This window comes from Pan troglodytes, chromosome 19 (genome assembly GCF_028858775.2).
Source record: "Pan troglodytes isolate AG18354 chromosome 19, NHGRI_mPanTro3-v2.0_pri, whole genome shotgun sequence".
In the NCBI taxonomy this organism is placed as follows: Eukaryota; Metazoa; Chordata; class Mammalia; order Primates; family Hominidae; genus Pan; species Pan troglodytes.
Genome location: NC_072417.2, coordinates 91,981,916 through 91,994,601, shown reverse-complemented (window position 1 = coordinate 91,994,601; position 12,686 = coordinate 91,981,916). Strand labels below are relative to the sequence as shown.

The 12,686-nt window shown below is 58.8% G+C and overlaps 1 protein-coding gene across 1 annotated transcript; it reads left to right on the top strand.

The window, feature by feature from the left end:
• The first annotated feature begins 406 nt into the window (after nt 1–406).
• Nucleotides 407–9,872, top strand: LGALS3BP (galectin 3 binding protein). The gene is made up of 6 exons (XM_511716.7): nt 407–1,356; nt 3,965–4,039; nt 5,023–5,214; nt 6,307–6,438; nt 7,904–8,156; nt 8,422–9,872. The coding sequence occupies exons 2-6, from the start codon at nt 3,988–3,990 to the stop codon at nt 9,548–9,550; spliced, it is 1,758 nt and encodes a 585-aa protein (XP_511716.1). The 5' UTR covers nt 407–1,356; nt 3,965–3,987; the 3' UTR covers nt 9,551–9,872.
• Nucleotides 9,873–12,686: the final 2,814 nt, after the last annotated feature.

Here is a 12,686-nt window from a genome sequence, read left to right as displayed (position 1 = left end):
AGTGGGACTGCCTGGGGGCTTTTAAATGCCCCTGCCTGTCCCCTACTCCCAGAGATGGTGACTTCCTGGGTCTAGGCATTAGGAGTTTGTAAAACTCCCTGATGATTCTTCTGTCCAGCCCAGGCTGAGAACCACTGGTCAGAGGCCTGGGCACATCCCAAGGCTCATCCAGAACCATGGGGTGCAAGTGACAGAAACAAGAGCGGCTGCTGATCGCCTCACTGAGCGGTGAAGCCCAGCCTTGACCATGGATTAGGCCAGCCGGACCCAGGAGCTCAGGCCGGAGGATGCCTGTTTCCCTCTGCTCTGCCCCACCGGCCCCAGCAGCCTGGGCCCACATCCTCTCAGTCAGAAGCTGGCTCTCACCGGCTGGCTGGGCTCACAGCCCCACCCTGAAACCAGCAGTGTGGCCCGGGGCCCCCGCAGGGCTCAGACAGCCAGGCCTTGGGTGGTTGAAGGCCAAGAGCTGGGGGCCCTCTGGGAACCACACGGCCGGGAATGGGAGGGGGTGCTCCCCAAGGGACAGTTGAGGTGCCGGCTTTCGGTGGGAGGAAAGGGAATGGGTATGAACTGGACAGAGCCATTATGTCACCCAGAGAGGCTCTGTCCCCCGCCCCACTGAGGGGGAGACAGTAGGAGAGTGGCCACAGGTCCAGCAGTGGCGAGCACAGGCTCTGGGGTCAGGTGTTGGAGCAGGGTCCAGCTCCTCCACTGGCCAGCTGCATACCTGGTTCTCAGTGCCTCCCTCCCCTGGGGACAGGGGACAGTGCCATGCAACCTTGTGGGGCACAGGCCCTCTGTGTGGTCAGCATGCCAAGAGCACAGAGAGGGTGGATTTGCACATGAGCAGCCCCCTGTGTGGTGTTCACCCAGCCAGCAACGTGCTAGACCCAGGAAAAGACTCGGAGCGCTCTGTCAGAGTCCACAGCCACACCACCAGGTGCAGACTGTCTGGGCCCAGAGCCTCTGCTTCTTCCCCTCCCGTCCCCCAAACGCCAGCCCCTGACCAGCCTGGCGGCCTTTCCAACTGAGTGTGGCTGTTAGTCCTCTTGCAGGCCTTGCTCCAGCCAGACTCCCACCTTGGGCCTCTGCCAGCCCGGCACTGATAGCCACAGGCAGAGCTGAGACAAAAGAGTGGGGCCCTGGGGAGTATCAGCAGCAGCCAATCCCGGAAGACATCTATGTCAGGTGGTTTCTGGAAATCGAAAGTAGACTCTTTTCTGAAGCATTTCCTGGGATCAGCCTGACCACGCTCCATACTGGGAGAGGCTTCTGGGTCGAAGGACCAGTCTGCAGAGGAATCCTGTGGCTGGAAGCGAGGAGGCTCTGCACGGCCGTCGCAGCTACCGCAGCCAGGTAAGCTCCTGCCTCTAGCTCTCAGGTGGGCACCCCTCTCAGTCTCTCTCTCTTTTTTATTTTTTTTGAGACAGGGTCTCACTCTGTCACCCGGGCTGGAATACAGTGATGTAATGTCTGCTCAATGCAGCCTCTGCCTCCTGGGTTCAAACGATTCTCCTGCCTCAGCCTCCCAAGTAGCTGGGATTACAGGCGCGTGCCACCACGCCCAGCTAATTTTTGTATTTTTAGTAGAGACAGGGTTTCGCCATCTTGGCCAGGCTGGTCTCAAACTCCTGACCTCTGGTGATCCACCCGCCTCGGCCTCCCAAAGTGTAGGGATTACAGGTGTGAGCCACCACGCCCGGCCAGGGCACCCCTCTCTCTACACAGGCAAGTGGGGGTCATGCCTCCCTGTTTGCACATAGGCCTGGAGCTGGGGATCCAGTGCTCCTGAGCCCAGCAACAATCATTGCTGCTCCCAGGTCCACAGGGCCTCTGTGTACAGTTGGGCAGATTACTCACTGCACAAGGATACCAGCCAAAGGGCAAGTGGGTTAGAATTCAGCTTGGCCCTCTCTCAGACCTGTGCATTTGGCCTAGGCCTGCACCCACTCCAAGGAAGAGCACCTTTTTTTCTGATTTGCACGAAGGGGCCAACACAGGCAGCCGGGTCTCAAGTGTATGAAGGAATCAGGCAAAAATAGCCGCTGCCACCCAAAGGGCAGCGATGCCACCTGCCAGGTGCTTCGTTGCCCCCCCCCCCTTTTTTTTTTTTTTTGAGACAGAGTCTTGCTCTGTCACCCAGGCTGGAGTGCAGCGGCTCACTACAATCTCTGCCTGCCGGATTCAAGCGATTCTGTTGCCTCAGCCTCCTGAGTAGCTGGGACTACAGGTGCACACCACCATGCCCAGCTTATTATTATTATTATTTTGTATTTTTGGTAGAGCCGGGGTTTCACCATGTTGGCCAGGCTGGTCTTGAACTCCTGACCTCAAGTGATCCACCTGCCCCAGCCTCCCAAAGTTCTGGGATTACAGGCGTGAGCCATCGCGCCTGGCCAGTTGGCCATTTTTCCAAGGCCCTGAGTTACTCTCCCAGGACGGACAAACCTAGTGGCTGCAGCAGAGTGAAGTGGCTGGGGGCAGAAGTGGAGAGGGCGTCCACCCATACCGGCGTGCCTGGGACTGAGGGGTTTCCCAGGACACAGGGAAACTTCAGTGCTAAAACCAGCACAGTCCCCAGCACACAGGACAGGCGGTCACACCCTGGCCCCTTTAGCCATCTACTGACATTGACACAGGGAGGAGAGGTGGGCTCCCCCGAGCAGACCCCCTGCCTGTGGCTCACTGACTGTAGACGTGGAGCCCGTTTGCCTCTCTGGGTGTCAGCTCATTCACTTGTAAGGTGAGGTGTAACTAAGGTGGTTCTCAGGGTCACGGTAAGGCCTCCAGTGGTGCCCGGGGAGCCCCGACAAGGGGTGGCTGCACAGTGCCAGCGAGCACGAGTCCCAGAGCAAAGCTGCTCACCAGCCAGTGCACCCAGCTCCCAGGGCGCTTGTTCGTGCAGACTCCCATGCAGAGGGGCTAGGGCAAGGCCAGCCATGACTGCATTTCCGACAAGCTCTGGGGATGCCATTGCAGCCGTCCACCAGGCCCCCTCCAAGCAGCCTCAAGGTCACCAGGCCCAGACTCCCAGCCGGTGCCCACAGCAGTGCCACCCAGAGGCCTGCCCCAGGCTTGCTGAACTGAGGGGACAGTGTCAGGTATCACAGGATTCTTACCGAGGCAGAGAAACCATAACTGTCTCTCCATTGGCAGGGTGTCGGGGAGGGAGGCAGACAAAGACAAAAGCGTGGAAATTACACGGAGGCAAGAACACCAGGCCAGAAGGTGGAGACCCGGACCTCCCCAGTCCTGGCCTGAGTGTCAGTGTCTTGGGGATACTTCAGCATTTCCTCCCTGTTCTTCCCCCAGCCTGGCCCACCCTGGGCTGCAGCCCTGACCCTTTTCACCTATCTTCCCCATCGGAACACCACGGAGCCCCGATATATCTCCCTGCCACTTATCTCTGTCACCCCTCGCCCGGATGCTGCGCCCTCTCCTGACGAGTCCCCTCCCATCCACTCTCCAGGCTGCAGCCTCGTCTCTGCCTGCTGAGACCCTCTGGGACAGTCCCTGCAGGGGTCTGTTGCCTGAAGCTTAAGGCCGAGATCTTAACCAGGCTCACCTGGCCTCCCGACCTGGGCCCACGCCTGTGGCCTCCTCCGTCTCCCCGCCCATGCCCGTGTTGCAGCCTTGCCCGGTGCCTGGTTTTTTGAGATGAGCTCACTTGCCTCTAGTCACCAATTCTTGCTGCCCTTACTGCCAGGGGGTGCCCCCAGCCCACCCTTCATCTAGCCAAGTGTTACACATCCTTCCAGGACCACACTGCAGACCAGGTGAGGGGCCCCTGTGGGGGCATCCACAGCACACGTCACACTTACTGGGATCATGGTGGGCTCTGCAAGAGAGGGACCCCACCTGCCACACAGCCCAGGTTGGGCTGAAGGGTGAATGGGCAGGCCGGTCCCCGGGCCTCGGGCCATCTGGCTCCCGTGCCTCACCCCGCCGCTTCTGTCTGCTGCAGGATCTGGGCATCCAGGCACGGCCATGACCCCTCCGAGGCTCTTCTGGGTGTGGCTGCTGGTTGCAGGGACCCAAGGTGAGCTGAGCCCCTGGGAAATACCAAAAGCAGAAGCGTGGAAGCCTGCTGCGCCCTGGGGCTGCTCAGAGCGTCAAGGAGATGTTCTGCCCGGGGCCCGGGGCCCAGCGGTTAGCCAGGTCTTCTCTCCTGCTTGAAGCACCAGGTATCCCCAGTGATGATGACTTGGAGGTTCCCGGGGGCTCACCTGGGTTCAGGTGAGATGCAGGTTATAGAGAGGACACTAGGGAATCCTCCATTCCGTCCAGAGGGAACCAGAGGAGCTGATCAAACCAGCAGTCACAGGGGCCGTTGTGAGGTCAATGGCCTTGGACGCAGGTCAATCTTCCAGAGGGTCCTGGCTGCTTTTCCTCACATTCTTTACACTGTGAGCCCCTGGAAGCTCATGCTCATCCTGGGGGCCCCATGGAAGCCAGATGTACCGCCGACTGGATTCAGGCACCCAGCTCCTGCCCGGCTCTGTCAGCTCCTGTAGGGGCTGGAGTGTCAGTGGACTGAGTCCCAGAAGGACATGTGTGGGGGGGGAATCCCATTATCTGCCCTGGAAACATTCTGCCTGTGCTCCCAGGGGTCCCTAGGCCTGCTGCCCCCATAGGCCAGCACCCCCAAACTGCAGACACCCTCTGCAGGGCGGGTCAGCACGGGGCCTCCGTTCCCCTCCGATCCTTCCCTCAGGGTCTTGCCACCTCCACTCCCAGTGCTGGAGAACTCAGGGCTTCTCTGCCCCTGTTCTGTCTATGGAGTGAAGGGCTGAGACCCCTAAAACAAGGAAAGGCGAGTTTGGCCTCCTTGCGGGGTAGGGGGGGCTGTATATATCTTCCACTCCTCCCTCATGGAGGTGCCCCTCATGGAGAGGCCGGGGGACCTTGAAGCCCTGAAATACAAGCTCAGCAGGGGAGACCCAGGACAGCATATGGGGCCTGGAGGTGTGGGCGGTGGGTGCTGCAGGCCCCAGCCTCGCCCTCGCTGGTCTCTGCCTGCAGGCGTGAACGATGGTGACATGCGGCTGGCCGATGGGGGCGCCACCAACCAGGGCCGCGTGGAGATCTTCTACAGAGGCCAGTGGGGCACTGTGTGTGACAACCTGTGGGACCTGACTGATGCCAGCGTCGTCTGCCGGGCCCTGGGCTTCGAGAACGCCACCCAGGCTCTGGGCAGAGCTGCCTTCGGGCAAGGTAGGGCCTGCTGTCGCCTTCCACCGAGGCTGAGACGCACAGCACAGCCAGCTCCCAGGAGGGGCAAATCCCCTAAGACGAGACAGTCAGGTTTCAAAGACATGCAAATTGGATTCCTATTAATTTAGCAAGAGCAAACACTTTTTTTTTTTTTTTTTTTTGAGATGGAGTCTCGCTCTGTCGCCCAGGCTGGAGTGCAGTGGCACAATCTCGGCTCACTGCAACCTCCGCCTCCTGAGTTCAAGTGATTCTCCTGTCTCAGCCTTCTGAGTAGCTGGGATTACAGGTACCTGCCACCATGCCCGGCTGATTTTTGTATTTTTTAGTAGAGACGGAGTTTCACCATGTTGGCCAGGCTGGTTTTTAAACTTCCGGTGTCAAGTGATCCGCCCGCCTCAGCCTCCCAAAGTGCTGGGATTACCACACCCGGCCTATGAGCAAACACTTTCAATGGTGCTGAAGGCCTGCGGATCAAGTTCTGATGGGACTGCTCCACCCACGCTTGGCCGGTGATGGTGGCGGGTGCTTGGGCAGGTTCAAGAGCTCGGCTGGGCTCGTTCCCTCCAGCCCAGAAACTCCACTCCAGGGAGTTTATCCCCTTGAAACAATTTCCCCTCAAAAGAAAAGTCTGCAGGAAGATTTCCACTGACACAGCAGTTGCGATTCTGGAAAAAAAAGACACAATCCATAAACTATTTAGCAGCAGGGATAGTCACACAATTACAGTATGTGAACCTGATGTTGCAGGGATAGTCACACAATTACAATATGTGAACCAGATGTTGCAGGGATAGTCACACAATTACAGTATGTGAAACTGATGTTGCAGGGATAGTCACACAATTACTATACATGAATGTGCTGTCACTGAAGCAGCCGGTAAGCTTTATAAGCATGAAGGCTAAGTTTATGGCCTGACATTGCAATCACAAATCCAGCCCATGCTGGAATATCCACCGTGGTTTGCTGGTGAAGGACCTGTAAGCAGATGGACCCACACTGCCGGGGCGGGGAACAAAGGGCTGAGTCGCGCCGTGGGACTCCTGGGTGCAGTCGTCACGCCCCCAGCCCTGCCGTCTGCTGTGTCCACAGGATCAGGCCCCATCATGCTGGATGAGGTCCAGTGCATGGGAACCGAGGCCTCACTGGCCGACTGCAAGTCCCTGGGCTGGCTGAAGAGCAACTGCAGGCACGAGAGAGACGCTGGTGTGGTCTGCACCAACGGTGAGCGGGGGCGCACCTCCCTGCGGAGGCCCCAGTGTGCCCTGGGGTCCCGTGGCCCCTGCCCCTCCCAGCACCACCCCCCCACACACATGAAGCACACAAAGGTTCCTTCCACTACCGCCTGCCCACTCCGCATGGAGAGGCCTAGACGTCCCAAGAGCCCACCAGCTCCCAGTCCCACAGTCCCAGACTCCTCCCCAGCCCCTTCTGGAGAAACACCCAGAACCACCAAGTCTCCATGCAGAACCCGAGTGTGGGGCAGTGAGCCACACTTTCAGTGAGCATGACACCTGGCTCCAGCCTGACCTGAAATGCCAGCATCCGCTCAGAAACACACTTCACAGCACGCGACAGGCTCAAGCCCGTCCTGGCGGAGGGAGTCCCGGCTACTCGCAGCCTCAGCCTGCTCCCCCCAACCTGGCCCAGTTTGGAGGGAACCCAGGCTGCTCTGCAGGTTGGAGCCTCTGGATCTGAGTTTCTTGTTTTTCTTTCATGCCGAGGTGGCTCTTCCTGGGCTTGCACGTGACAACCTGGGCATTTCCTGCCCACCGCCCTTTGCCAGGAGTTGGAGGCCCCTAAGGCAGGACGGGTCGAATCCCAGGGAGCCCCTGTGCCCACATGGGATGGACAAGTGGCTGGAGCTGAGCCTGGACTCACAGTGGGGGAAGCCCAGGAGACGCCATGGGGCTGTCGGGGGCCAGGGGAGGCGGCGGGGAGCACACGGGGCCATGGGCACACGGCCAAAGCCCCTGGGGCAGGAAAGCTATGGTAAGGCGTGCAGGTGGGAGGGAGCTGGGGGTCCTGCGGTGGCTCAGGTTTTAGGAGGCCCAGGGCAAGCCCACCTGGTTGAAAGGTCACAGTTACTTCAAAACTACTATATTTGTGGCAAAGAAAAACCTATGGGATTTCATTTTGAGTTAGGCTTTGAGAGGGGCTCAAAGAAGGGCAGAGGGTGCACCACACTGACCCCCGACCCGGGAGCCTCCCATGACTTCTGCAGGCCTTGTCCCCCACAGGAGGCTGCTCGAGGACCCCCAGAGTTCTAAAATGGGGTTGCCACAGGACCCTAACTTTTCAGGCCATCTAAGCAGGCAGTGGTTTTGGTGTTAGTGGTGATTGGTGACCAAGGCTGGGGAGTGGGGGCTCCGGAGTCAGTACCACCAAGTCTTCATGCGGAGCTGCTGCCTGAGTCGGGGGAGCAGCACAGAGCAGAGGGCCTAAAGCGGGGGCCTGGACAGGCTTGGCCAGGTCCTAGCTGCTCTTGTTCCCCAGGGCTGGAAGGGGCGGGGCCTCAGGGCCCAGGAATCCGACACTTCCGGTCTCTCTTGTCCCTCATCTTCCCGGGAGCCTTCCAGAGTGAATGAGGCAGCCACAAATCCCTCACTTTCAGATGAAGACACTGACCCCAGAGAGTGGCAGCGCCCCGGCTCCTAACGCAGCCCACTTCCCTCCCGCCCCTTCTTAGAAACCAGGAGCACCCACACCCTGGACCTCTCCAGGGAGCTCTCGGAGGCCCTTGGCCAGATCTTTGACAGCCAGCGGGGCTGCGACCTGTCCATCAGCGTGAATGTGCAGGGCGAGGACGCCCTGGGCTTCTGTGGCCACACGGTCATCCTGACTGCCAACCTGGAGGCCCAGGCCCTGTGGAAGGAGCCGGGCAGCAATGTCACCATGAGTGTGGATGCTGAGTGTGTGCCCATGGTCAGGGACCTTCTCAGGTGAGCCGTCTCGTCCTCAGGCTCTGGGACCGCCAGGGGCTTTGTCCTCCTCCCCTCTTCAAAAGCACACCCACACACACGCACACCTGCACACACTCATGCATGCACATGTACACACGCAGTCACACGTGCACTCGCGCAGTTGCACACACACGCATGCTCACTCCCACACTGTGTGCACTCAGGTGGCTGTGTTGGACAGGTGGGCCCAGGGCTCCCCTGCTGTCCTGTGGGGCCGGCATCTGCTCTCCCTCTTTCTCCCCAGGTACTTCTACTCCCGAAGGATTGACATCACCCTGTCGTCAGTCAAGTGCTTCCACAAGCTGGCCTCTGCCTATGGGGCCAGGCAGCTGCAGGGCTACTGCGCAAGCCTCTTTGCCATCCTCCTCCCCCGGGACCCCTCGTTCCAGACGCCCCTGGACCTGTATGCCTATGCAGTGGCCACAGGGGACGCCCTGCTGGAGAAGCTCTGCCTACAGTTCCTGGCCTGGAACTTCGAGGCCTTGACACAGGCCGAGGCCTGGCCCAGTGTCCCCACAGACCTGCTCCAACTGCTGCTGCCCAGGAGCGACCTGGCGGTGCCCAGCGAGCTGGCCCTACTGAAGGCCGTGGACACCTGGAGCTGGGGGGAGCGCGCCTCCCATGAGGAGGTGGAGGACTTGGTGGAGAAGATCCGCTTCCCCATGATGCTCCCTGAGGAGCTCTTTGAGCTGCAGTTCAACCTGTCCCTGTACTGGAGCCACGAGGCCCTGTTCCAGAAGAAGACTCTGCAGGCCCTGGAATTCCACACTGTGCCCTTCCAGTTGCTGGCCCGGTACAAAGGCCTGAACCTCACCGAGGATACCTACAAGCCCCGGATTTACACCTCGCCCACCTGGAGTGCCTCTGTGACAGACAGTTCCTGGAGTGCACGGAAGTCACAACTGGTCTATCAGTCCAGACGGGGGCCTTTGGTCAAATATTCTTCTAATTACTTCCAAGCCCCCTCTGACTACAGATACTACCCCTACCAGTCCTTCCAGACTCCACAACACCCCAGCTTCCTCTTCCAGGACAAGAGGGTGTCCTGGTCCCTGGTTTACCTCCCCACCATCCAGAGCTGCTGGAACTACGGCTTCTCCTGCTCCTCGGACGAGCTCCCTGTCCTGGGCCTCACCAAGTCTGGCGGCTCAGATCGCACCATTGCCTACGAAAACAAAGCCCTGATGCTCTGCGAAGGGCTCTTCGTGGCAGACGTCACCGATTTCGAGGGCTGGAAGGCTGCGATTCCCAGTGCCCTGGACATCAACAGCTCTAAGAGCACCTCCTCCTTCCCCTGCCCGGCAGGGCACTTCAACGGCTTCCGCACGGTCATCCGCCCCTTCTACCTGACCAACTCCTCAGGTGTGGACTAGACGGCGTGGCCCAAGGGTGGTGAGAACCGGAGAACCCCAGGACGCCCTCACTGCAGGCTCCCCTCCTTGGCTTCCTTCCTCTCTGCAATGACCTTCAACAACCGGCCACCAGATGTCGCCCTACTCACCTGAGCGCTCAGCTTCAAGAAATTACTGGAAGGCTTCCACTAGGGTCCACCAGGAGTTCTCCCACCACCTCACCAGTTTCCAGGTGGTAAGCACCAGGACGCCCTCGAGGTTGCTCTGGGATCCCCCCCACAGCCCCTGGTCAGTCTGCCCTTGTCACTGGTCTGAGGTCATTAAAATTACATTGAGGTTGCTACATTTGTTTGTACAGAAAGTGTTGTTGGGTCCACACCGTGTTTAGACATCAGGTGTGCCAGGCTCTGGGGGACAGGTCATGAGGCAGAGTCCCTGTCCTTGTGAAGCTACAGGCTAGCGGGGAAGACAGGAACAGGAAGCACACCTCCCAGCCCGGAGCAATGACACAGTGGGACACGAGCAGGAGGGTGCGTGCCACTGCATGCGTGCACGTGGGTGTGTGATTGCATGTGCATAGGCGTGTGTGTGCTCATGAAAGTCTGGCTGTGACGGGTGCCCTCACCCCTCATCTGGGTGGGTGTGCTCTTAAAATTTTATTTATTTATTTTTGAGACAGAATCTTGTTCTGTCGCCCAGGCTGGAGCTTAGTGGTGTGATCTTGGCTCACTGCAACCTCCACCTCCCGGTGTCAAGTGCTTCTCCCGCCTCAGCCTCCTGAGTAGCTGGGACTACAGGCACCTGCCATCATACCTGACTAACTTTTGTATTTTTGTAGAGACAGGGTTTCACCATGTGGGCCAGGCTGGTCTTGAACTCTTGACCTCAGGTGATCCACCCACCTCAGCCGCCCAAAGTGCTGGGATTACAGGCGTGAGCCACCGTGCCTGGCCTATGGGTGGGTGTGCTTTTGCCAGCACTACCTCCTGCTCACGTCCGACGGGAAGGAGAGGGTGCTGAGGTGGCAAGGTGAGGGCTGCACCTCCGGCGGAGTGATCAGGTCTCTGGAAGATGTGACCGGGCTGGGTCATGGAGAGCAGCAGACAGCAGACTGTGGAAGCTGGGAGGAGGGAGAATGAACAGCAGGAGTTAGGAACCTTCGCTCTGGAAATCCTGGTCCACAGGGACAGGGGACAGAGATCCTCATCTCAGCCTTGTAAGAGTGAAGAATTGGAAACGACGTCAATACCCACCAACAGGTGCTTGACTACAAATAAAAGGCACCTCCCCTGGGCTGAGTGAGGCGGGGAGAGGTGCGCTGAAAGATCCTGGGAACCACAGAGTCTCAGGGGAGGCTGGGGGACCCACTGGATGCCAGGGGGACATCCGTGACAATGCCACAGCGGGTTCTGGGCACAGAACGTCGCTCACCACCAACAGGAATTCAAAACTGCCCCTGCTTCTCCATGGCCCGTTGCAGGCACAGAGTCCCCAGGGAGGCACCTGCTGGGCCGAGCTCAGGCTGGCACCTGCCGCTGTGCCACGGTCTGGGAGGACAAGAGTGGCCTCTGGAACAGGAGGTGCACAGGGGCTCCCCTAATGGGAGGGAGGTTCAGGTGCTGAACAGCCATGATGGCAGCAGACGCCCCACCCACCCTCTCCCCACAGGTGCTACAAGGAACAAAAGCAGGCTACCAAAACCTGCCTGTGAAGGCAGCTGCTCCCTGTACTGGATGGAGGCCCCTGCTCCCCCCACCCCCCCACCTCCAGATCCTGTGTCCAGCCCAGGTCCACCATCCTGGCAGGACATCCCCTCCTCCACATGTTTTTTGTTTGTTTTGAGACAGTGTCTTACTCTGTCGCCCAGGCTGGAGTGCAGTGGCACGATCTTGGCTCACTGCACACTCTGCTTCCTGGGCCCAAGTGATTCTCCCGCCTCAGCCTCTGGGACTACAAAGTACTTGGGACTATAGATGTGCGCCAGCAGGCCTGGCTAATTTTTTTTTCTTTTTTTGTATTTTTAGTAGAGTCAGGGTTTTGCCATGTTGCCCAGGCTGGTCTCGAACTCCTGGGCTCAAGCAATTTGTTCGCCTTAGCCTCCCAGAGTTCTGGGATTGCAGGGATGAGCCACTCTGCCCGGCCTATCTCCTCCATCTCTATTTTGATCCTATTGACATTTTAGCAACCGAGGGGCCACATCGCCATGGACCACCGCCAAGACCAGTGTTGGGGACAAACCACAATGAGATCAGGAGGAAGAAGGAAAAGTGATGTCACGGTAGAGGCGTGGCAGACATGGCAAAGACCAGAATCGCAGCCTCCATTTCTCGAGTCAGTCCCAGGACCACAGCAGCTCTCTTCTCTCCCGCTCCGTGCTCCCTGGCATCTCAGGGCCAGGGAAGGTAACTGGAGTCTTCCTTCCAGGGAATTCTGAGCCCCGTGGGTCCTGCCTGCAAGGGAGGCTGTAGCCCTGTGTGGGGCTGGGAGATGCAGGAGTTTGAGAAGTCACTGGAGTTCTTCCGTGCTGCTTGCAGTTTTGAGCGGCAGCCCTGTTCCCCCGGGACAGTCAGGACCGACCATCCCAGCCTCCGAAACACTCCTCCCTTCTTCACCTGTTCACCCACAGGCAGCGTGGTCCCAGAGGCGAATCCCCATCTTCACTGCCAATTTGAAGGAACGTGGAGATGTCTCATCGTGGAAACGTTCCTCTCTTGGGTGCAAAACCCCTATGTCGGCTGGGTGTGGTGGCTCACACCTGTAATCCCAGCACTTTGGGAGGCCAAGGAGGACGGATCACGAGGTCAAGAGATCGAGACCATCCTGGCCAACATGGTGAAAACCCCCCCACCCCGATACAAAAATTAGCTGGCATGATGACACGCACCTGTAATCCCAGCTACTCAAGAGGCTGAGGCAGGAGAATTGCTTGAACCCGGGAGGTGGAGGTTGCAGTGAACCGAAATCACACCACTGCACTCCAGCCTGGTGACAGAGCAAGACTCTGTCTCAAACAAACAAACAAACAAACAAACAAAAAAAACAGAACCCAGGTTTCAGGACTAGAAGCAGAACCTTTGCACTAGGTGACGGGTGCCCTGCCCAGGGCCCCGTGGCTCACACCTGTGCATTCTGAACAAGGAGAAATGCAGATGGGCTC